The sequence below is a fragment of the Dromiciops gliroides genome, chromosome 4 (assembly GCF_019393635.1).
Source record: "Dromiciops gliroides isolate mDroGli1 chromosome 4, mDroGli1.pri, whole genome shotgun sequence".
NCBI classification, from domain to species: domain Eukaryota; kingdom Metazoa; phylum Chordata; class Mammalia; order Microbiotheria; family Microbiotheriidae; genus Dromiciops; species Dromiciops gliroides.
The window spans coordinates 43,812,250-43,836,385 of record NC_057864.1 but is presented as its reverse complement, the minus strand read 5'-3'; the positions used below and the strand labels follow the sequence as shown (position 1 = coordinate 43,836,385).

General features: G+C 40.3%; 1 protein-coding gene across 1 annotated transcript in view; it reads right to left on the bottom strand.

The window, feature by feature from the left end:
- MCOLN3 (mucolipin TRP cation channel 3) overlaps positions 1-24,136 on the bottom strand; it is a 43,964-nt gene that overhangs the window by 10,334 nt on the left and 9,494 nt on the right. The window contains exons 3-11 of the mRNA XM_043962456.1: positions 22,402-22,569; positions 16,292-16,445; positions 10,426-10,510; positions 10,250-10,346; positions 5,817-5,916; positions 4,246-4,358; positions 3,964-4,113; positions 2,048-2,149; positions 1,827-1,949 (exon numbers count right to left, since the gene is read on the bottom strand). Coding sequence (XP_043818391.1) covers positions 1,827-1,949; positions 2,048-2,149; positions 3,964-4,113; positions 4,246-4,358; positions 5,817-5,916; positions 10,250-10,346; positions 10,426-10,510; positions 16,292-16,445; positions 22,402-22,569 — 1,092 coding nt within the window. The remainder of the gene's footprint in view (positions 1-1,826; positions 1,950-2,047; positions 2,150-3,963; positions 4,114-4,245; positions 4,359-5,816; positions 5,917-10,249; positions 10,347-10,425; positions 10,511-16,291; positions 16,446-22,401; positions 22,570-24,136) is intronic.

Here is a 24,136-nt window from a genome sequence, read left to right as displayed (position 1 = left end):
AACACTTGCAGGAAATCAGGAAAATGAAACTCATTGTACAAACTGAAGCTATTAGACTCAAAACACTGATTTAAATGAATGATTTCTGAAAATCTGCAACTTGAATTTTTAGTTAATTCTTATGGGATTGTTTTTGTACATTTTTAAAAGAGAGGACAGGAATAGCCATTTATATAGCACCTACTATGTCTAGGCTAAGCATTTTTTTTTTTTACAAATATCTCATTTGATCTTCAAAACAACCTAGGGAGATTGATGGTATTATTCTCCTTTTACAGTTGAGGAAACTGAGGCAAGTGACTCGCCCAGGGTCACACACCAAGTAAATATGTGAGCCTAAATTTGAACTCAGGAAGATGAGGCTTTCTGATTCTATGCCCAGTACTCTATGCACTATGGCGCCCCCTAGCTGCCCTGGAACATAGTAAGAGCTTAAATATTTACTGACTATCTCTTGGCAAGTGAGCAACACAGATCGAAAGCTCTGCTTGGAAAGGAACGTTAGCGGTCCAACTAATCTAACTCCCTCTTTTTCCAGAGAAGTAAACTGAGATCCAGAGGTCAAGTGCTTTGCCAGTGTGACATGAGCAGTTAATGCCACAGAGCCAAGATTCAGACCTAGCTCTTCTGACTTTTACCACGCTACCAATCTGGGATCTCTGGGCCTCAGTTTTCTCAACTGTGGAATGGGGATGATAACAGCAATATCAAAATAATGGATTGTAAATAATGGATTTTGAGACCGAGACCTGAGTCTTAGTTTTCTTAGCTATGAAATGGGGGTGATAAATATAGCATCAAATGAGATAAAGGGTTACAAAGAACTTTGCAAACTTTAAAGGGGTAGATAAGGGTCAACAATTACTAGTAGTAATTTATAAAATTAACCATATACTTTCTTGATACTGAGAATAACCATTCGATGTTTCTCAAGCTGCTCACAAATTAAATTCTGAATCTTAAGTATTCTGATTTTCTCTTTTTAAAACTTTTTTTATTGCTTTCTCTCATTTATACATCATCTAATTTCTCCATTTGTCCCACCAATAAATGTTTACTAACTGGCTTTGAGGGAAAGATTGTATGAATGACCCATTTTAGAGCTTAATTTAATATAATTAAATTTAATATAAATAGGCAGTTAGTTGGCATGGTGGATTGAGTTCTGGGTTTGGAGTAAGGAAAACCTGGGCTGGTCTCAGACGGTTTGTAGCTGAGTGACTGCAGGTAAGTCCTTTAACAAACTGCCTTAGTTTCTTCACCTGTAAATTCAAGGGCATCTACCTGGCAGGGGTATCAAATAAGATAGTATTTGTAAAGTATTTAGCATAGTGCCTGGCACATAGGAAGAGCTATGTCAATTCTTATTCCCTTCCTCATCCCTTCCCTAATTTGTATTACTAACATTTTTCCCCATCACTTTCTTAAGCCTAGACAATGAACAAAGCAATAAATTAAGTCTACATCTGTAGTCTTCACAGATTTAAATGTTCCCACTGAAAACTGAACAACTGACTGGACAAACAGGTTAGAGCTGGCTCCAGCACGCTGACCTGCGTCCCTCTCTCCATCCAAGAGTCATCTCTTATAAAAAGGACTTTCTTTCTTGAAGACAAAATATTGTAAAACTCAGCAAAAGCGATCACTACATTGGGGTAAATACACACACACACACACACACACACACACACACACACACATGCAATGTTCTGCAACCACGGATCCCCCAAATCTTCCAAGGAAGGGACTGACAAGATTTTCTAAACTGGTGTGTTCACTTGCTTGTTTGCCCCAGGAGTCCCGAGTGACCAGCCGTGTCTCCGCACCTTCACATGATAAGGTCCCAGGACGATCCAGCCGCAGAAGCAGTAGCCCAGGTAGATCATGGCAGCGCAGCAGCAGAACCGAATCACGTTGGGCAGCGCTGCCTGGAGAGTCAGAATGAGGAGCTGCAGGACAGAGGCACCATTGGTGAGCACTCTACCTCTAACCCGGGACCATCGAATCAACGCCGACCACCCCGGAGAGCCCGAGGAAAAGACCTTACGTTGTACTTTTGGAAGAAGCCAAGATAGCGAATGACGCCGAGCCACACGAGCATGGTCGAGGTCCCCAGGAGGATGCTGCAGACATCGTAACTGGCCAGGCTCTAGATGGACGGAGAGTAAGACACACCGTAAGCACGCCCACCCCCACCCCCAATTTTTATATGCTGTAGCGGAGGTGCATTAATAGATACGTAATAGCCTTATAAAAGTTACTGTTAGTGGGCAGCTAGGTGGAGCAGTGGATAAAGCCCCAGATTCAGAAGTACCTGAGTTCAAATCCAGCCTCAGACACTTGACACTTACTAGCTGTGTGACCCTGGGCAAGTCACTTAACCCTCATTGCCCCAGAAAAAAAAAGTTACTGTTGGAAACATTACATTTCCCCTACCCAGGTACAGGGCTGGCTTTACTAACATCATCATCATAAGATCATAATAATAACAATAATGATGATGATAATTACCAATAGCAACAAGAATAGCTAGCATTTATTAAGGGTCTGTGTGCAAGGCACACATTTGGAAAATATTGTCATTTGATCCTCACAATAATAGGAAGTAGGTGCTATTATTAGCCCCATTTTATAATTGAGGAAACTGAGGCAAAGCTTAAGTGACTCGCCCAAGGTCACACAGATAGTAGGCCTCTGAGGGCAGATCTGAACCCAGGTCGTCCTGATTCCAGGCCCAGGTTGCTCTATCCACTGTGCCAACTGGCTGCCCCCTCCGCCAAGAGAATTATCGGTCTACAAATTTGGAAATGAGGCACAGGAAAGTCAGAGAATTTGACCCAAAGAGATCAAACACTTCTTATGCTGACTACGGGTTGATATTTGTACTCTGTAAGAGATGAGTTTCTAGACTTAGAGAGATGTACAAAGTGCACAATTTTGCAACCAAGGTTAAGAGCCCCTCTGCTGAGTCCTGCCCCTGTTTTTTTCAGGCTCAGCCAAATCCCAGCTAACAGTGGGGCAGTTAGACGACACAGTGGATAGAGCACCAGTCCTGGAGTTAGGGAGACCTGGATTCAAATCCTGCTTCAAACAATTGCCAGCTGTGTGACCCTGGACAAGGCAGAATTTGCCTCTGTCTACCTCAGTTTCCTTATTTGTAAAATGGGCAAATAATAGCAGCTGCCTTCCATGGTAGCTTGTGCAAATTAAATGAGATAATATTTGTAAGGCGCTTTGTAAACCTTAAGGAGCTCTGTAAATGCTTGCCATCATTACCGACACAACAGGTAACCATAAAGGATATTAATAGAAACAACAAGCCACTAGGAACATTCTGATCTTAAGAAAAAAAGCACAAATTACACGTTAAAGAACAGCATTATTTAGTATCTTAACGTTGGATTGAGAGTCCAGCGGCTTTTTTGTTATAGAAATGAGGCAGAGAGAAAAAAAAGTTTGGTATACATTCTCCTTTGGAGTCCCTAAGCAGGGAAGGGAACAGGCATTTATTAAGTGCCTACTTTGTTCTACACTCCATGCTAAGTTCTTTTACAAATATTATCTCTGAGCTACGGCTACCACTCTTATTTTTCAGACCTTTCTAACTCTTCATGACCCCATTTGCAATTTTCTTGGCAAAGACGCTGGAGTGGTTTGCATTTCCTTCTCCAGCTTATTTTACAGATGAGGAAATTGAGGCAAACAGGGTTAAGTGACTTGCCCAGGGTCACAAAGCTAAGTCAAATTTGAACTCAGGGAAATGAGTCTTTCTGAGCCGGTGCCCAGTACTCTGTCCGCTGTGCCACTGAGGTGTCCTACAATGGAACTATCAGCTCCTTATTCTTGCAAGCTATACTTTTCATTGCAGCTCAAGATCACATTTCAATGGCTACGTGTAGTTTTTGGACAACAGTGAATAACAAATCTTAACACTGAAGCTTTTGTGAGCAGCAGAAGTCTTACCTTAGCTTGGATTTCCATTTTCAGGACGGAGCCAACAATAGTCAACATGTCACTGACTATAATCAAAATGTGCCATCCGTTAACAAATGCCATTTGATCGGTGATAGAAACTTCCTTCTTAAAATGGAGGAGGAAGAAATTGACATATTCCTTTAGGAGAGAATCAGAGGGGTCAAAAGGGATGGGGTGGGGGGGAGAGGAAGTAATAGTCAATATACTTTTTAAATTTTTGCACCAGGAGTATCATTTCTAGAAAGGAACAAAAATGGTTCCCATACACACCCGCTGGAGCTGAATTCCTTTAACCACCGATCGGGTGCAGAGAATTAATGAAGCTAAGCAAGTCAGGATGACAAAGGCGTCGAAAATCATCATGTAATGAGTATTCTTCTGTACTGCAAGAGATTAGCATCACACATTTACAGAACTGGTCCATGAAGTTATTGAGGCAATGCTCAGTTTGATGGGGATGTCAACATAGGTTCCCTTTGTCTGATGCCAAATAGAAGATAGAGATTCAGCCAGGCACCGTTCCCATACATGGGGAATTATATGCACACGGCAGAGGTGGTAAAGAGGTCCCCATGGCTAGAACTTCCTCAATATTATTACGTCAACTGTTAATCTAAAATGCAATCACTGGATGGGGGTGGGGGTAAACAGGGATCTTTTGTTTTTAATATAATTATCCCTCCTGAGTTATCTAACAAGATTCTTATTTATTCAGTTGTACGTAGCAGACTCGGGGAAGCTTTCGTAAGTGTTTAAAAGCACTTGTGAATACTAGGATCAGATACTTGAAATGAATTTCAAAATACTAAACAAAATTACATTTTTCCATTTGCCCCTGATGCTTCATCCAGTGCTTGGCACATAATAGGCCTTTTGTAAATGCTTTTTGAATTGGATTACCCACCCAAATGTCAAGCGGATTCTAATAAAGACAATAAAAATGGCTTAGAGGATAGAGAGAAGGATGGGAAGACCTGAGTTCAAGTCTTGCCCCTAACATGTAGGAGCAGCATGACTCTGGGCAAGTGCCTGAGGTAACTCTCCTAATGTCCCAAGAAGCTCTCAAAGCCTGTCAATTGCGGATGAGTTGCCCTTAAAAAAAGGCATTTGTTAAGCACTGTGTGTCGAGTGGATAGAGAACAGGCCTCCAAATTAAGGAGACTTGAGTTCAATTCACCTCTAGTGCATACTGGCTTCATTGCCTTGGACAAGTCGCTTAACCTCTTAGTGCCCTCTAAGACTATAAATTACAGGGAAGGTCCTAATCTGCCATGGTGGAAGGTATTCCCTCACCTGGGAGTTCCCTATACCTATGAAATCACAGGTCCTGGCCTAATTCTTTATGCACCTGCCATGTGCTAGGTACTGAGAATCCCCTACTAGTGAAATCATAAGTTCCATCCAAAGGGGGAAAATAAATGATAAAATCTTTTTCACCAGCTCACATAATCTAAATTTTGACCCTGCACTAATATCCCAGAAGAACCTGCCAAAACCCCATTGTGAGTGCTACAGCAGGTGGGCATTGGAGAATCCTATCCACTCACACCACATTCCCGACTATTTTTCTCTTTAAATCCAAATTACTGTCCTCCTAACCTAGGGAGGTGGGCCTGGGGCTGCTGGAGAAACAGGCCACAAATGATCAGTGATGGCCTTCCCCCACCCTCACCCTCCCACCCTCCCACCCTCCCACCCTTAGACTTCTGTCTGCACTTAAGTGGGTCTCCAGAGATCCGGGAGTATCCTGCATTTCTCACTTGGCACCCTAGAGATCTTAAGGGTGGTAATTGAAGGAGATTTTCTACTCAGAAATTCATCCTAAAAAGCTCATCACTCACTTGATCTGGATACGTGCCAATCTTTACATTCCCTGATGGCAATATCATTGTCAAGGCTGATTTTAATTCTTCCGCTATGGGCCTTATTGTCAAAAATTATCTGGGAAGAAGAGGAAAAAAAAGGGGGTCAGAGAGATACCAGCAGGTTTTAAAGAAAAAAGGAAGTCACCCTACAGGAGAAATTAAATCACATTCTCATTTTTAAAAATAAAAGTCTCTATTTCTATTATTGCTTTAAAAATTCTCTGGAAACAAAAGAACATCAAACTTGCCTCTTCCCTCGTGGCACAGAAGTGGGGGACTACTGAGGCAGATGAAGAGAAACAAGGCCAGAATGTTGTACATGCTACCTGGCAAAGTGTTCATTTCATGTTTTTGCTTTGTTGTTACATAGAGCTTTAAGGTTTACAAAATGCTTTCTATGGGTTATTTAATCTTCACAATGACCCTGGGAGGTAGTTGCTGTTCTTATCCCCTTCTTTACAGATAAGGAAACTGAGTCTGGGAGAGATTAAGTGGCTTCCTCAGGGTCACATAGCTAATGAGTGTCTGAGGTAAGACTGGAACTCAGGTCTTTGTGATTCCAAGCCCACCCCTCTATCCACTGTGCCACCTAGCCCCCACAAAGGAGGATTCAATTAGGGTGGAGGGGGTAAATGACCATTATGTTAATGACAAAAAGCATAGATAAACTGTATTTTGGGAAAGTTTTCAATGATGTCCACTCAAACCCTGCTATCATGCTACAATGTGATGTGGAGGTATTCCTGAGTCCTCAAGGGAGTTGGAAACCGAGATGGAAAGGCTTTGAATACAAGCCCTTGGAATGGACTGTGCGTCTGCCTTCAGAGGATTAGTACAGTTAGTCACAGCAGGATCGACCTTTTGGTAGCCACAAATCTCAGAGAGTACCTTCCAATTCCAAGAGTGGGCTCAGTGTGTAACAGAGGAATGGGCCACATTAGTAGAGAACACCACGACGCCAGCCACAGTAGTGAACCCTATGACAAAACCAAGTTCATAGGAAAGAACCTTAGAGATCCCTTGGACCAGGGGCTCTTAACCTGGGGTCAGTGATTTAAAAAAAACATTTAATACTGTATTTCAATATAACTAATTTCCTCTGTAATCCCATGTATTTTATTTTTTGCGCTTAAAAGCATTATTCTGAAAAGGGATCCTTGACACACACCAAAAGTTAAGAATATTGGCTTTTGTTCAATTCCTTAATTTAAGGGAAGGAAAGCTGTGTTCCGGATGATTTAAGTGATTTGTCCAAAGTCGCCTAACTCAACAAAGCCAACACACAGCAGAGTTAAGATTAAAACCTACGTCCCCTAAATGCCCAACTCGCAAGGATAGTGTTATTGAATGAAAATGGGTTAAAAGGAACTTGTTTCCAGATGTCAGACTATGAAAGACAAACAACTCACACACTCCCTTCTCCTGTCGCATGTTTTACTGCTTTGTTTTGCTTCACTGGTTTTTCTTTGTTACAAGGGAGGGTTCAACTGGGTGGGGAATTTATTGGGAAATCACTGGTGTAAAAACATACGGCATCAATGAAATATATGTCTAGGATCACACAGCTAGTGTCTGAAAACAGATCTGGACATACTACATACACACATACACACATGCATGTGTATATTTGTATACATGTATGTATATCGATATGTATATGCATGTGTGTATGTGTATATACACACAAACACACACATATATTTTGTGAATAGCTCTCTAGTCACTAAACTGTGTTGCCGTAACCAAAAAATATGTGTATATGTATATATGTGTGTATATATTTATATGTGTGTGTGTGTGTGTGTAAATAAAGGCAACACAGTTTGGTGGATAGAGAGCTGTTCTCAGAATCAGGAAGGCCTGGGTTCAAGTCCTTTTTCTGACACATGATGGGTGTGTGACCTCAGGCAAGTCATTTAATCTCTAGGTACTTTCTTTTTTTTTTTTTTTTGGGGGGGGGCAATTGGGGTTAAGTGACTTGCCCAGAGTCACACAGCTAGTAAATGTTAAGTGTCTGAGGCTGGATTTGAACTCAGGTACTCCTGAATCCAGGGCTGGTGCTCTATCCACTGCGCCACCTAGCTGCCCCTCTAGGTACTTTCAATGACTAAAAATGGCAGAGAAGTTTCCTGCAGGACCTGCAGTGGCAGAGGATGTTCCCTCCTCAGGAGATCCCTAAATCAAGGAGATCACACATTTGGTTAAAAAAAAAATTTAATAAGAAATTACTTTGAATGTTCCCCCATTACACACATATGAAAAAAATTATATTCCCTGTATAGCCTACGGAGATCTCCCCATTTATCTAATAATTATAGCTTATTCAATAAACAATTTTGGTTTTATGAATTCATTCTTAACTGTTATTCATTTTATTTGCTACAAATAGGAATTGTGAAATACACTCTATTTATTATTAAAGCTTTAAACAGCGTTAAGACTTTGGAGACACCCTGTATTTTTGCCTCTTTCTTCTGCTGTCACTCAGGATTTCCTGTGTGAATTGAACTGTTGAATTGTGTGGTGCGTATAAATTGAGAATTACATATTTGTTATTCAGTTGGTCTCTTTCAGTATTTTATTTTGAATTTCACTTTATTATATATCACTACTCTTCCTTTTAAAAAAATATCTTCCAGTTAGTATAACATATTTTAGATCAGTCTCTTCATTGTAATCTAACTGTATCTTTTTACATTGTATGTGTTCCTTATAAGTAGAAGAAAGAAAAAGAAGAAAGGAAGAAAAAAATGGGTTTAGAAGGAGAGTATTCCTTATTCTCAGATAACAACTGAAGACTTCTGAACCAAGTCATTAATTAATAGAACTTTAACACTAGAAAGTAAAATATATACACACACTTTTGTGTGTCCCAAAAGTCTTAGTGAAGTTTTAAACTTTAATAGCATTTTTAAAATTACATTTTTATTTTCACTAACATCTAACTGAAATTTAGAATTTCTGTCAATTATCAATTTATTCAACAAATGATTATTCTGGGAAAAGGATCATAATTTTTACCTGACTGCCAAAGGGGTTCATCACAAAAAATAGAAAAAAAAGAAAAGAAAAGAAAAAAGTTTAAGAATTCATGTTCCAAAGAGAGAAGGAGTCCTCATACAAGCACAAGCCTCTCAGATTTAAAAAAAAAAAAGATTGTATATTGGGTTCTGAAAATGGAGGAGCAGCAAGGGACTAGGCTATGATATGAAGGAGCAACAACTTGGACTAGGTACTCTTACTATCTTGAGTTATTCAGATGATTCATATATGATTGGAAGGGGGTTTTCTCTCTAGCAACCCCAAATTTATTTCCTTCTGGGTGAGCAGGTTAGAGTCCAAACCCTGAAGACCAGAGACCTATATAGCCCATTGGCTGGGATCCGGTGAGCTGTTGAGGAAGATAGATAATTTCTTTAGCAACCCTAAGTTCATTTACCTTCCGAGAATAATCCAAGAGTTTGGCACTATGTGTCTAGACCATCTAGGCTCTGGTGGGAAGGCTGGACGTATCAAAGAGGGAGGAGATTTGTATTACTTGTTAATAGGCTACTGTGATAACCTTGTTTTCTGCATTCTATCCTATATATAAAGGCATCCTTATTACCTTGAAGGCTTATAAAGGGCTCAAACCCTTTTACCCAAATTCATAGAGACCTAGGGAGCAACAATATTTTGGTAGAAAAATGCATCAAAGAGAAAAAAATTTTGGGAAAAACCCCCAATATCAAACTCAATTTGTATAAACCTAGAGTGTAGGGTGCTGGGCCATACAATGTATAGATCATATACATTGTTGTAGATTATATAAAGACTGTCTTGATCTAAGCATATGCCATATTTTTTACCTCAATCTAGCTTGCATTAAACTTGACTCCAGCCCATATTTAGTGTCATTTTTTGTTTTACAACCATATACTTTTTCCTTTAAAACTAGATTTCATTTTAAGTTATGTCCTATATTTGGACCAGTAAAGTCACATTAAGGAATGGAAGTAGGAGAAGTAAGGACAGCATAGAAGTTGTGAGATTTTGGACAAGTTGATTTTCTCTTCATGGACTCTGGGGTCTCTTCTATCTCTAGGTTTAAAATCAATGCTTAAAAGCTATAAAAAGGCCCTCTGAGACAAGGTAAAATAATATAATGATAAGGATGGGGAAGGTTAAGAAGTATTTTGAAAATCAGTTAAAAACCAAACTTGGTTCTGGCTCTTTTAAAAGGTAGAAAAGAACAAACTCTTAAGAGCGAGCTAGGGATACCCAACATCCTAAAATGGCGGCCTATCAGTCTTTAGGGGCCAATGATCATTTGTTCTGCCCTTTTGAAGGATAATGTCCCCCACAAGCCAGATAATTATCCCGTCTGGTTCTGATCCACATAAAACCAGTTGAGCCCAGTTCATACTCACGGTTAGGGTGAAGTCATAACAGTCAGGAAGCTCATGGTAACGGACTGTCTGCAGATTGATGGCCTTCAGCTTAAACCGCAGCTCTACAGTCAGCAGCCTGGAAGGCAAGATGAATTACTTGAGATGAATGGAAACAACCTACAGGAGGGAGAGGGAATCGGACTGGTCCCTCTCACCTGTGGAAGTCCAGAGTTAAGTTGAATTTCATTTCTTCTAATGTTCCTGTATCAAAGGGCTGCATAGGATCTATGTAAAAACAGTCTGACACAAAAGAAGCAAAGACAGAAAAATTATTACTAGAAGCTGATGCCCTGCTAATGAAACGATCTAGTACATGTAAAGCACTTGGCAAACCTGTTGTGTAAATGTTAACAATTATTAGCAAATATTTTTGTTGCTGAGTTGTTTCAGAAGTGTCTGACTCAGGGGCAGCTAGGTGGTGAAGTGAGTGGATAAAACACCGGCCCCAGATTCAGGAGGACCTGAGTTCAAATCTGGCCTCAGACACTTGACACTAGCTGTGTGACCTTGGGTGAGCCACTTAATCCTCATTGCCTCACCAAAAAAAAAAAAAAAAAGTCTGACTCTTTGTGACCCCCAGTTGGGGTTTTCTTGGCAGAAATACTGGTTTATCATTTCCTTCTCTAGCCCATTTTACAGATGAGGAACTGAGGCAAAGAGGGTTAAGGGACTTGCCCAGGGTCACACAGCTAGTACCTGAGGCTGGATTTGAACTCATGAAGGTGAATTTTGCTGATTCCAAGCCCAGTGTGGTATGTGTTGTGCCCCCCTAGCGGCCCTATCAAATATTTTAAAATATATTATTGTTAACTATTATTATTATTATTCACAATGACCAAAATCATCTTGAGTTTTTTTTTAATATGCTTATATATGGACATGCCTCTCCTACCTCCATTCTACCTCTTGAGGGCAGGTATTATTTCATTTTACCTTGTATCTCTAACACCCAGCACAGACAGTACCTGGCATATAGTATTTATTTTTTTGTTTTTTGTTTTTTGTTTTTTTGTTTTTTGTTTTTGCTGGGCAATGAGGGTTAAGTGACTTGCCCAGGGTCACACAGCTAGTAAGTGTCAACTGTCTGAGGCCGGATTTGAACTCAGGTACTCCTGAATCCAGGGCCAATACTTTATCTGGCACATAGTATTTAATAAATGCTTGCTGATTGAATGCTTAAGAAAACAAACCTAAAAAATCTTGAGCTCTTGAACATTTATAAAAGAGACAAGAAAATCTAGACAGAGTGGCTGAACCTCTAAAATCGTACAATTCCTATTTCTTGAACTGAAAAAGACAAAAGAAACTCAGAGAAAAGCTGCTTCAGAGGTCTCCCTGATCGTGGGGAAAACTTGGGGCACTCCAGAAAAGATGGCCGGCTCATTTTGTTCTTCTCTCAAATTGAGAGTAGGATTTTTCTCCTGCAAATCCAAAAGCGAGATAATTTGTGGCCTCCAAGAGGGGATTTGTTAAGTAGCTCATTAAGAGCTCTTTCCTCTTTTGATGTTTTCTGTTGAGGATTTGTTCGTGACAAGCCACCCAGCAGAGTGCAACACGGAGCAAAATCAAGGATGGAGCTCGAAGAGGAGACTTTTCTCTGATTTCATGCCACAAATAAAGGAGCTAAGGACTGACGTTGGAGACAACATCTTAGTTAATTGATGGCAGAATGCTTATTCTTGAACTCGAAATCTTCATTTGCAGTTAACCTTTTAATGAGACTTTGGATGAACCAAAGATGAGGCAGATGCCTTTGGAATCACCTGCAAAGAATCTAGATATTATGTATTTGATTAGATATACAAACTTGCTTTGCATGACTGCACATGTATAATCTATATCAAATTTCTTGCCTTCTCAAGGAGGGGGAGGAAAAGAATACAGAGCTAATTTTTTTTAAAGAATGTTTAAAATTTTGGTTTACATGTAGTTGAGAAAAAAAATTTTAAATTAAATGTTAAAAAAATACAGACTTGTCCTACCAAAATAAAGATCTAATCTTATCAGTATACATATATATATGTTTATATTTATATTTTGGTCTGGAATTGTGATTCCATTGGTAAGGGGGTTCCTGGTAAAGAAATGCCTACCTATACAGATGGGCAACTATTTGCAACTGATAACCTTAGAGAGGTGCCTAGGGCACCAAGAGTTTAATGACTCTCCCAGGGTCATATAACTGGTATGTGTTGGGACTTGAACCCAGATCACCTTAATAATGAGACTATTTCTCTATTATGTCTCCTTTCTGTTTGTTATTTTTCAGGCCAACTTCTATCCAGCCATGCTTCCTCCACCTTATAATTTGTGAAGGTTCCTTTTTGAACCTCAAGTGTAGGACTTAATCTTTATCCCTGCTGAATAACATCTCAGATTTAAACATTGTTTTGGCCTGTTGGGAGAATTTTGGATGTTGATTCCATCATACTACATGTTAGCTATTTGTCATGTTTTGGGTGCCTGCAAATCTGCCACATTAGCTATGTCTTCATCCTAGCCATTGGCAAAATAAACAAACAAGCAAATAAACAAATGAATGAATGAATAAAATGGATAGATAGATAGATAGATGATAAATAGATAAATGATAGATGGATGGATAGATGATTGATAGCAATAGGCAAGGCAGAGAGATACATAGAGAGATAATGGATAGAAGATAGATAGATATATAGAAAGAGATAGAGATAGGCAAACAGAGAGACTAGATAGATAGATAGATAGGCAGACAGAGAGATTAGATAGATAGATGGATGATAGAAAAAAGAAAGGAGAAAGAGATAGAGATAGGCAGGGAGATTAGATAGATATATAGAGATGGATGACAGATGGATAAATGATTGATAATAATAGGTAAGGCAGAGAGATACATAGATAATGAATAGAAGATAGAGAGATAGGCAGAGAGATTAGATAGATGATAGAAAAAAGAAAGATTGATATATAGATGAAAGATAGATAGATAGATAGATAGATAGATAGATAGATAGATAGATAGATAGATAGATAGATAGATAGATGATAGATAGATAGGCAGGTAGATAGATAAACCATCTCTGCTCAGAAAATCTAGCAGAGCCATCATATTGTCTCACTGTTGCTCAGGCAATAAACATTATTAAACACCTGCTTTGTACCAGGCACTGTGCTAAGTGCTAAGGATACAAATTCCAATGCCACACCAGGGACTCAAGGATGGGGACCACATCTGTTCAACTTGCCCTGTTTACTGTCTAAAGCACACTTCATGTTTTTAGAGGGTAAGATTACTGGTTCATGAGCCACTTTCTGTAATGCTTGAAGCATTACAAATAATGAAAGACACGATTAGGACTGGAGAAGGACAAAAGGTATCCTAATATTCCCAAAAAGGAAATTAAATAACTCTTGACCAGTAAGCTTGATCTCTCCTTCTGGACAATTCTAAAAAGTAGCATTAAAGGCAAGGTTAGTAAGCATCTCAAAAAGTAAGCCATGATCATTAAGAACTAGTAGGGCTGGGGCAGCTAGGTGGCGCAGTGGACAGAGCACCAGTCCTGGAGTCAGGAGTACCTGAGTTCAAACCCAGCCTCAGACACTTAACACTTACTAGCTGTGTGACCCTGGGCAAGTCACTTAACCCCAATTGCATCACTAAAAGAAAAGAAAAGAAAAGAAAAACACAGATACTCTGTAAAGCATCCAAAGGAATGGCAACCTGCTGCCTTCAAACTTGCCCATGTTTCCTCTACTAATAAAAATAACTCTTTGCTTGATCCTACCCTAGTCTCTGGTTACTCTCCCATATCTCTCCTCCTCTTCTTAACTAAACTCCTTGAGAAAGCCATGTACTTCTCATTTCACTGGTTTCTGAATCCTGTGTAATCTGGCTTCCAAATTCATCATTCAACTAAACTGTTCCCTCCAAATTTACCTCTAATGTCTTAATTGCCAAATCAAATGGATTTTTCTTAATTCTCATTCTTCTCTGACCTCTCTACAATACTTGACACTAGTGATCACCTTCTCTTCCTGGGTACTCTCTTGTTTAGGTTTTCCTAACATTGTTTCCTCCTGGTTTGTTTTTGGTTTTTTTCCTGACTCTTCCTTCTCAGGCTCCTTGCAGACTGTTCATCCACCTTATGCCCATGAATCATAGGTCTCCCCCAAGGCTTTATCCTGGGTGATCTCATTAAGCTCCCATAGGCTCAATTATCATTCTCTATTCAGAAAATTCCCAGACCTATATATCCAACCTTGGTCTCTCTACTGAGTTCTAGTCCCAAATCACAACCAGCCTTTTGAATACTTCAAAGTAGATGTCCTGTAGGTATCTCAAACTCAATGTTTCCAAAACAGAACTCCATCTCTCTCCCTAAACCTTTTCCTCTTTCCAACTTCCCTTTTGCTGCCAAGAGTACCACCACCCTTCCAATCATCCAGGCTCTCTACCTTAGTGTCATCCTTAAACCTTCACTCAAACTCATCCCACATACTCAAACATTGCCAAATCTTGTCATTACTCCCTTCACAACATCCCTATACTCACACAGCCACAACTATGAAAAGCCCTCATTGCCTCTTACCTAGACTATTAAAATACCTTTCTAATTGGTCTCCCTGTCTCATGTTGCTCTTCATGCCAACCCATGCTCCATCAGCTGCCAAAATAATTTTCCTAAAGTATAAATCTGACCATATTACCATCCCTCCTTCCTCCTGATGAAACTTCTGTGGTTCCCTATTACTTCCAGGATCAAATGTAAAGGTCTCTGTTTGGCATTTAAAGGTCTTTGCAGGGGCAGCTGGGTGGCACAGTAGATGGAGCGCTGGCCCTGAAGTCAGGAGTACCTGAGTTCAAATCCGGCCTCAGACACTTAACACTTGCTAGCTCTGTGACCCTGGGCAAGTCACTTAACCCCAATTGCCTCACTTTAAAAAAAAAAAAAAGGTCTTTGCAACCTGGCCCAACCTAATTTTCTCATATTTTAATCCCTCCCCCATAGTACTCCATTTCCTGCCTCCGTGCCTTTGAACTGGCCATCCTCCGCGCATGAAATACTCTCCATCCTCACCTCTACCTCTTCATGGATCCCACATTCTCAAGGGAGTTTCCATCTATTCCCTCAGCTGCTGATGCCTTCCCCTCAGAGACAGTTTTTATCTACCTTCTCCCCATCTCTTGTATTACCTAATTATTTACATGCTGTCTCCCCCATTAGAATAACAGTTTTTCCCTTTCTTTGAATTTCCAGAACTTAGTGCAGCACCTGACACCGAGAACATTCTTTTTTTTTTTTTTTTTTTGCAGGACAACAGGGGTTAAGTGACTTGCCCAGGGTCACACAACTAGTAAGTGTCAAGTGTCTGAGACCCAGTTTGAACTCAGGTCCTTCTGTGCTTTATCCACTGTACCATTCTTAAGTCCATTCTTAATAAATATATTTTGATTGATTGAAGGACTTTGCATTCATATAATATGACTAGCTGAAGAAATTGGGGGAGGGGTTTACCCTGTGGGCAACATATATCTGTGTTCAAGTTCATTTGAAGGGTAGTCTTGTAGAAAGGAAATGAATGCCCTTGATCTGCTTAGCCTTGGGGGTGGAGCACAATGGGAGAAACTAGGGCAATGGATAGAAGTTGCCAAAAGGCAAATTCACATGTGACCTTAGAAAAAAACTGAGGTGAGGGCTTCCCTTTCACCAGCTTATCTTCAAGAAAAGGCTTGAAAGCCATTTGTCAGGTGTGTTGTTGTTGTTGTTTTAAGTGAGGCAATTGGGGTTAAGTGACTTGCCCAGGGTCACACAGCTGGTAAGTGTTAAGTGTCTGAGACCGGATTTGAACTTGGGTCCTCCTGACTCCAGGGTCGGCGCTCTATCCACTGCGCCACCTAGCCGCCCCTATCAGGTGTGTTTTAGAGGGGATTACCAATCAGGCATAGATTGGATGAGAAGGCTATCAAGATCCTTTGATTTTGAAAGTATGATACAAACATTGAAAAAAAAATTAAAATGTTGGCTTATGGGAGATGATCACCAGTTATAATTTCTGGGTCAATATCAAAGGTCTCATTTCCGGGATAGATGTTGCCTTGCTTGTAGAATTGTTGACAGATTGCCATGGAGGACTGTTTCGCTCCCCTGTTTTCATAGGCGTGATTTCCAATGGAGATGTTTGGGAGCCGCACATACTAGAACCAAAAAGAAAAGAAAAGGCTTAAATATGTGAAGTGAGTTACAGCAAAGGTGTAACTCATGAGCCTCCCCAACTAATAGGAGGCTTTCATCCCCCTACCATAATTCTTGGGCATTCTCTCACTGATAAATTGCTGGACTGGACCATATTAGGAGTTAAGATGGTGATGGCTTGAATTGAGCACATGACCTTAAAACTAGAATGGCAGCAAAGGACTAAGCCACATTAAGGAGTGAATATCTGGACTTTGCCCTCTACTGTTGTGACAATGAGTTATTTAGACAGGGGTGGTCTGATGGGAAGGTGATTGCCTTTCCAGAAACTTGAAATTAATTTCCTTTCCAAGGGGACTGCAGACCACAGGGTAGTGTTTTGAGTCTGTTAAACTCTAGAGCAAGCTGAGGGGCTGGTGAGTTCAAATGTGAATTCCTGGGAGGAGAATCATATTGATTGTTTAGGGAATCTGAATCCTTGATGTGTCTTCTGTATTTTCTATGAGGTGAAGTAACGGTTGTCCTGTACTGGATATACCTTGCTAACTGGAGTGTATAGGATCTGGGTACCATTTACCATCTGTGGATGTTTACACACAAAGTACATCCTTGCTATATTCTGAGATTTCTCAGAGGCAACCCTGGGTGGAAGCAAAATAAAGTAAAGGTATGGTCTTTGTGCTTGAAGAGGACCAAAAATGACATCACTATGTTGGGGTTAAGGTACAGTGTGTCCTACTGTGAATGATCAGACCAACTGGAGCCCAATAGGCTTTACCACAGCTCAAGCACAAATAGTCCATATGAACATTTGGAGTGGAGATGTCTCCAAATTTGCACACCTCACATTTCTTTTGAACTACTACAGTTCTGCTTTGGTCATAGAACATAGTGCCTTCCTTGGTGTGGGCACTTCATGCTGGGTGGTCCCATGCCAATATCTCCCATCTTTCACTATTGATTCCAAAGTTTTCAATAACAAGTAACTGTTGCTATTGCTGTTTCTGACTTCATTCCTCCCCGACACGTCCAATAGTCTGTGCCTACTCTGGCATTAAAGTCACCCAGAATGATAATCTTGTCCTATCTCGGCACATTGGGGATGAGGGTCTCCAGGTCATCATCAGATTTTTCTTTGACCTCATCAGGGTTCATCATGGCGGGAGCATATGCACTGATGATGGTGACATGGCTCTTTCCTGCAAGTGGCAATCACATGATCATGAACCTGCCACTTACTCCTTTGGGGAGGCATCTATGGTTGTTGACTAGGCTGGTTCTGATAGCAAAACATACACCAGCTTCATGTCACCACCCCCCCCCACACACACACACTTCAGCCACTTCAGAAAAATGTGTATCCAGCCTTCATTCGGCAGCCTTGTTTCACTCAGGGCTGCTATTTGGATGCGATACCTACTGAGTTCTCTTGCAACAAGAGCTGTTTCTCTCTTAGATCTACTGGATTTCTCATTGTCCATAAGCATGTACACAGTCCATGTATTGATGATGAGTGAGATCATCTTTGCAAAAGTGTTTGTACAGTCTTTTTGTGTTTCAGCCACAGAGTAGGATCCCCACCTGCTGCAGTAAACGGGCTAGAGTTTGGTTTGGTGAGCCTACAAGACTTTGAGGAGGGTGGTGGTGCCTTTGTCAAAAACACTTTCTATCCCACTTTCTCTCCTGGCTTTAGTCAATTTTCCCCTGGCACTGCTTACATTTTTCATCATTTTTTAAGGACAAACTAGGAAAGAAGAGACACATAGAATGATGATGAGAAAAAGGAATCCAAATGTACAGAATTTCAAATAATTTATGAAGGACTAAAAGAGACTTCACTTGCTATCCTGGTTTTTAAAAAAATCTAATCTAAAGGTTGACTGATGCAGACACAAGTGAACAAAACAACTACTACCTAGATTTCTTGTTCTGAGAAGTCAAGAAGTTGTTTCAGTTGGGACCAACGTGGTCAGACCCGTACTCTAGGAGTAACATTTTGGTGGCTGTGCATGGTTCCATTCTGCAATATTTGTTAATGTATCCTAAACCATTTAATACTGGCTATGTTCGAAACACTAGGCAAAGCAATGCTGAGTATGTAGGACAGAGCATAAATTAAACACATCCACAGTAGAACACAGCATCAAATCTGGAAAAGACCTTGAAAGAACATGAAGTTAGCCTCTGGCTTTAGGTCTAAACCACTCAGGATGGCTGCTTGATTCCTTCCTGAAGTATCTTTAGTAAATTTACACAATTAGAGATCCAACTACCTCCCCAGGTAATATCACCTAGTGTTTAAGTAACCAAAATCTTTCCTGATTCAATTCAAGCCCATTTCTTCTTGTTCAGTCCTCTGCAGAAATGGAGAATAGACTGTATCCACCTCATAAAAACTTTTGATTAGTCTTCAGATAGATTCTGTCAGTTTGCTGGTCTTGAAGTCAGGAGCTTCTTGGTTTGAATCTTATCTGAGATACTTACTGTGTAAATTAACTAGCAAAGTCTATAAAATAGGTGTTAGAACAGGTATAGCCTTGACCTTGCAGTGTGATTATGATGATCAAACAATCAATAAACATTTATTAAGCACCTACTATGTATCAGACACTGTGCTAAGGGTGGAGGATACAAAAAGAAGCAAAAAGCAATCCCTGCCCTCAAGGAGTTTACAGTCTCATGGGAAAGACAGCATACAAATAAATATCTACAAAACAAGTGCTCTGTGTGTGTGTGTGTGTGTGTGTGTGTGTGTGTGTGTGGGTGGGTGTGTGTGTGTGTGGGTGTGGGTGTGTGTATGAAATAATTAAGAGAGGGAAGGAATTGAATTTAAGATGAGTTGGAGAAGGCTTCCTAAAGAAGGTGGTATAATGCATAAAGAGACTTACTATGTGTGTCAATTGTTCATTATTACTATAAAGTTACCACTTATCCTCTGCTCAGGCACAACCATCCCTATTAGGATCATCTACTCCTATGAGTAGATGCCATTAATCTACTTTGCAATAATAAAAAATTTGCACTAATCCCTAGAAAACACTTGACTTCTGATGAACGGTGTAGTATGGGTTCCAAGGTTTCTTATTCTTTCCAGATTCACTGGAGACCCAAGTCAGTATCAGTCCTAAAAAGGGTAAGGAGGTTTAGCTGACCTGTGGTTTCCCCAAGTTCATATATTTAGATAGATTTGGGCTGTAGTGGTTTTAGGATAGGTATTCTTTTTTTTTTTTTTTTGCAGGGCAATGAAGGTTAAGTGACTTGTCCAGGGTCACACAGCTAGTAAGTGTCAAGTGTCTGAGGCCAGCTTTGAACTCAGGTCCTCCTCAATCCAGGGCTAGTTCTTTATCCACTGTACCATCTAGCTGCCCCCAAGGATAGAAATTCTTAACTTGAGGGTCTATAAACTTTCCCCCATCCATGACTATATTTGTTGAGGGGCCCAGAGTCAGAAAGATCTGAGTTCAAATCCAGTCTCAGATACTTACTAGCTATGTGATTCTGGGCAAGTCACTTAACCTCTATCTGCCTCAATTTCCTCAACTATAAAATGAGGATAATAATCATACCTACCTCCCAGGATTTTTGTGAGGATCAAGTGAGATAACATTTATAAAGTGTTTAGCACAGTGCTTGGCACATTCTAGGTGCTATATAAATACCAGCGCATCTTATTATAATTTACTTCCTTTGGGAATCCTATTTTATGTCTTAAAAAATATGATTCTAGGGGCAGGTAGGTGGCACAGTGGATAGAGACCGGCCCTGGATTCAGGAGGACCTGAGTTCAAATTTGACCTCAGACACTTAACACTAGCTGTGTGACCCTGGGCAAGTCACTTAACCCCAATTGCCTCACAATATATATATATATATATATATATATATATATATGTGATTCTGAAGACATCCACAGGCTTCATCAGGCTGGCAACAAGCTCTACAGTACCAAAATAAGGTGAGGAGCCCATGCTCTTGGATATAAAGAATATTCTCATCTCCTTGAAAGGCAGAAACTCAAGATTGGATAAATCTCTTGACAGATGTTGCTGTGGGCCTTTTTTTTGAGGGTCTGTGTAACTTCCTTTGACTATTACCAAAGTTTTCTGCATTTGGTTTGATTATTTTTTACTTTGTAGAAAAGCGGTGCTGCTGACAAGGCATCAGAGATGGTACCAAGGAGGCCCTTGCTTTCATTGGCAGCTTGACGTCTTGACTCCAAGTAGATTAACTGTAATAAATGATGGGCTGTTTTTGCAGTGACTTATTGACGACCATCTGTGAGAGTTTCTAAATCCGTACTGCAGCATTAACTCCAGGTGGGGCCAATCTGCCTTTAAGAACACTTTCAGGGTGACTCAGAGAGTAAATCATTAATTTGGAAGCCCTGGGAGAAGTGGTACCATGGAAGTGTGGATCTCAGGATGTATCCATGGTGCCTAATTCAGCTTTCAATTACTGACCATATGAGAAGCCAACTACTGGGCTGTGCTTGGCAATTACACTTAACATCTCTGGGTAAAATTATTTATAAGATCATAGCTTTAAAGCTAGAAGGGACCTTAGAGGTCATTTGGTTCAGCTCTTACATCTTACAGTACTTAGCCTAGTCCTGGAACATTGTAGGCAATTAATAAAGGCTGGTTAATTGCTTGGTTGATTGGTTGATACACATGAGAGAATTGAGTCCCAGAGATCAAGTCCATGCCTAAGGACACATAGGCAGAAAGAAGCAGAGCTGAGATGTGACCCCAATTTCCCTGATTCCAAGTCCAGCATCTTTCAACCACACCATAACAAAGCCCTTCATGAATGAGCATCATAAATCAGAATAATGACAACAGAGAGGAACTGTGGTGTCATGGTTTACAGAGCTGGTCCTGGGATTAGGCTGTCCTGGGCCATTCTGATGTCTATTACCTGTGGGACCCTGGGCAAGTCACTTAGCCAAACTTTGTAGAACTCTAAGAATGACCAATCCTAATTCTAGGGGACCAATAATGAAGAATGTTACCTCACTTCTGACAGAGAAGTGATGGACTCAAGGTGCAGAATGAGGCATATTTATTGGTCATGGTCAATGTAGGAATTTGTTTGAACTGACTATGAATATTTGTTACAAGAGGTTTGGGGATATTTCCCCCTAGTGGGTAGAATATGGGAGGGAAAGAAACTATATTTTTGATTATTGGAAAAAATATAAAATTTATTTCTTAAAAAATAGAAGGAAAGAAAAGACCACAAGTTGTAGACTTGTACTGGTAGAGTTTGCTTTCCAGTACTTTTCTAAGCCAATAAATTATAGAAACCAAGCAATAAAGAAGATCAATAACTATAAATTTACATTTATATGAGGCTTTAAAGTTTGCGAGGTACATTATCTTATTTGACCTTGACCACTAGCTTGGACAGGGGGTTCTAGAGTTATCATTCTCCCTGTTTTAAAGCTATCTAAGACCTGAAGGTTGGGAGAATAGTCTAAGGACTCTTTCAGCTCTAAATCCATTAATCCCGTCAATCTATCAATCAATCAATCAACAAACCTCCTTAAATACTTATTATATGCCAGGTACTGAATCCCATAATCATAGAATTACATAGCTCTAGGACTGGAAGAGATGTTGAAGTCTATCTAATCTAACCCCCTGATTTTGCATATGAGGAAACTGAGGCCCAGAGAGATGGATGGCCTTGCACATACACAGGAAGAAGAAGTCAAACCCAGGTCCCCACCCCAAATCCCAATATTTGCTGGTGCTGCTGGGACCAGAGGCTGGTATCTCTGTTATCAGAGGAAGTACCCATCCCAATGAAATCCCAGATGTCTTGAAACAGTGAAGCAGACAAAAGAGGCAGTATCGATGTCTCCAGGCTCTTCTTAGATGGAAAGAAAGCTTTATATTCCCATTAGCTCCTCTCGAGATCATCATCCCCCAAGATTGTGCCCACACTTTCACTGACCTGTTGTATGGCAAAGGAGATCTGGTCATAGATATCCGTTTGTGTGTACACGGCATAGGTGTCATCCATTCGCTCTGTGTACCCTTTCAAGAAGAGGTGTTTGAAGGCCACTGTGTTCTCTTCCTTGAAGGTAACTACCATCTGGTTCCTCAGCCCAAAAAAAACCAGCTTTTAAAGAAGGAAAATAAACAAGTGCTTTTAAAAGAAGCTTACTGCTTCCAAGGCAACACTCCTATCTAACGGTAGGTACAGTCAGTAAACTTTTATCTTTGGTTTACATTGTGTTCGTTTAGGACATAAGGTGACACAATAGATAAAGCACTTGACCTGGAGTTAAGAATATTTGAGTTCGGGGCAGCTAGGTGGTACAGTGAATAAAGCACTGGCCCTGGATTCAGGAGGACCTGAATTCAAATCTGGCCTCAGACACTTGCCACTTACTAGCTGTGTGACCCTGGGCAAGTCACTTCACCCTCATTGCCCCACCGGAAAAAAAAAAAGAATATCTGAGTTCAAATCTAGTCTTCCACACTTACTAGCTATGTGACCCTAGGCAAATCACTTAACCTCTTTCTGCCTCATTTTCCACATCCAAAAAAAGGGTAATAATAATAATAGCACCTACCTCTCAAGGTTTTGAGGATAGAATGAGATAAAAACTGTAAAATGCTTTGCAAACCTAAAGTACTATATAAATGCTAAATATTTAGTTTTGATTAATACGAAGGATAGGTTTCCAGGGTTAGAATCAAAGAAAAAGGCTTTGCCTTGGCTGAATTCAAATTAGCATTCAAGAAGGAACATGGCACAGTGAAAACCCTGGGTTCAAATCCTGATTCTGACTCTTACCAGTTGGGTGACTGTGTGGAAGTCACCTAACCTCTCAGGACCTCAGGCAATTCTCTCAGAAATCCCAACAAAGTTATAGATGGGTTTTAATCTCCATCTTCATCAATGAAATCATGCATCCTAGAAGGTTTTTTTCCATCCTAAAAGTGACTTTTTGAGGGCTGAATGTTTGTTAGTGGTGGCTGGGGGTGGGGATGGGTGGAGGGGACAGCACCAGGATACAAAAGTAGCATAAATATAAGGATTTTGCTATTAAGGATCTGGCTGTTTTGTTGGTGAGACTACCTATGAACTGGTTTCACATTCATACAAAGTAGGATATCAATCAACAAGCATTTATTAAGCACTTACTATGTATTAGGGGATATCCCTTAGCATTTATTGAGTACCTACTCTATATTCTGGAATATCCCCCAGGGACTGGGGATCCAGACAAAAAATAAAACACTTTCTACCCTCAAGGAATTTACATTCTATGAGTGAGGGTGGGGAAGGAGAGGAACAACATGTACTTACATAAAAATGTAAGAAGCAAAAGGTCATATTTTGGGATGAAGGCACTAGAAACTTGAGGGAATCCCAAAGGTTTCATGTAAAAGAAGAATTTGAGCTAAACCTTGAATGAAACCATGGATTCTAAAAGAGAGGGGTAAGGAGGGAGAACTTTCTAGGCATGGAGTGGAGCCAGTGCAAAGACATGTTGATGGGGAGATGGAAGGTCATACATGGGGAATGGCAGAAAGGTAGGGGTGTGAAATAGAAGGTAAGTTCCTGCCAGATTGTGAAGGCTTTAAATGACAAATCAAGTTTATATTTGATCCTAGAGGCCAGAAGGCCAGAAGGAACCATAGACATCGTCTAGTTCAACCCCTCATTTTACAGATGA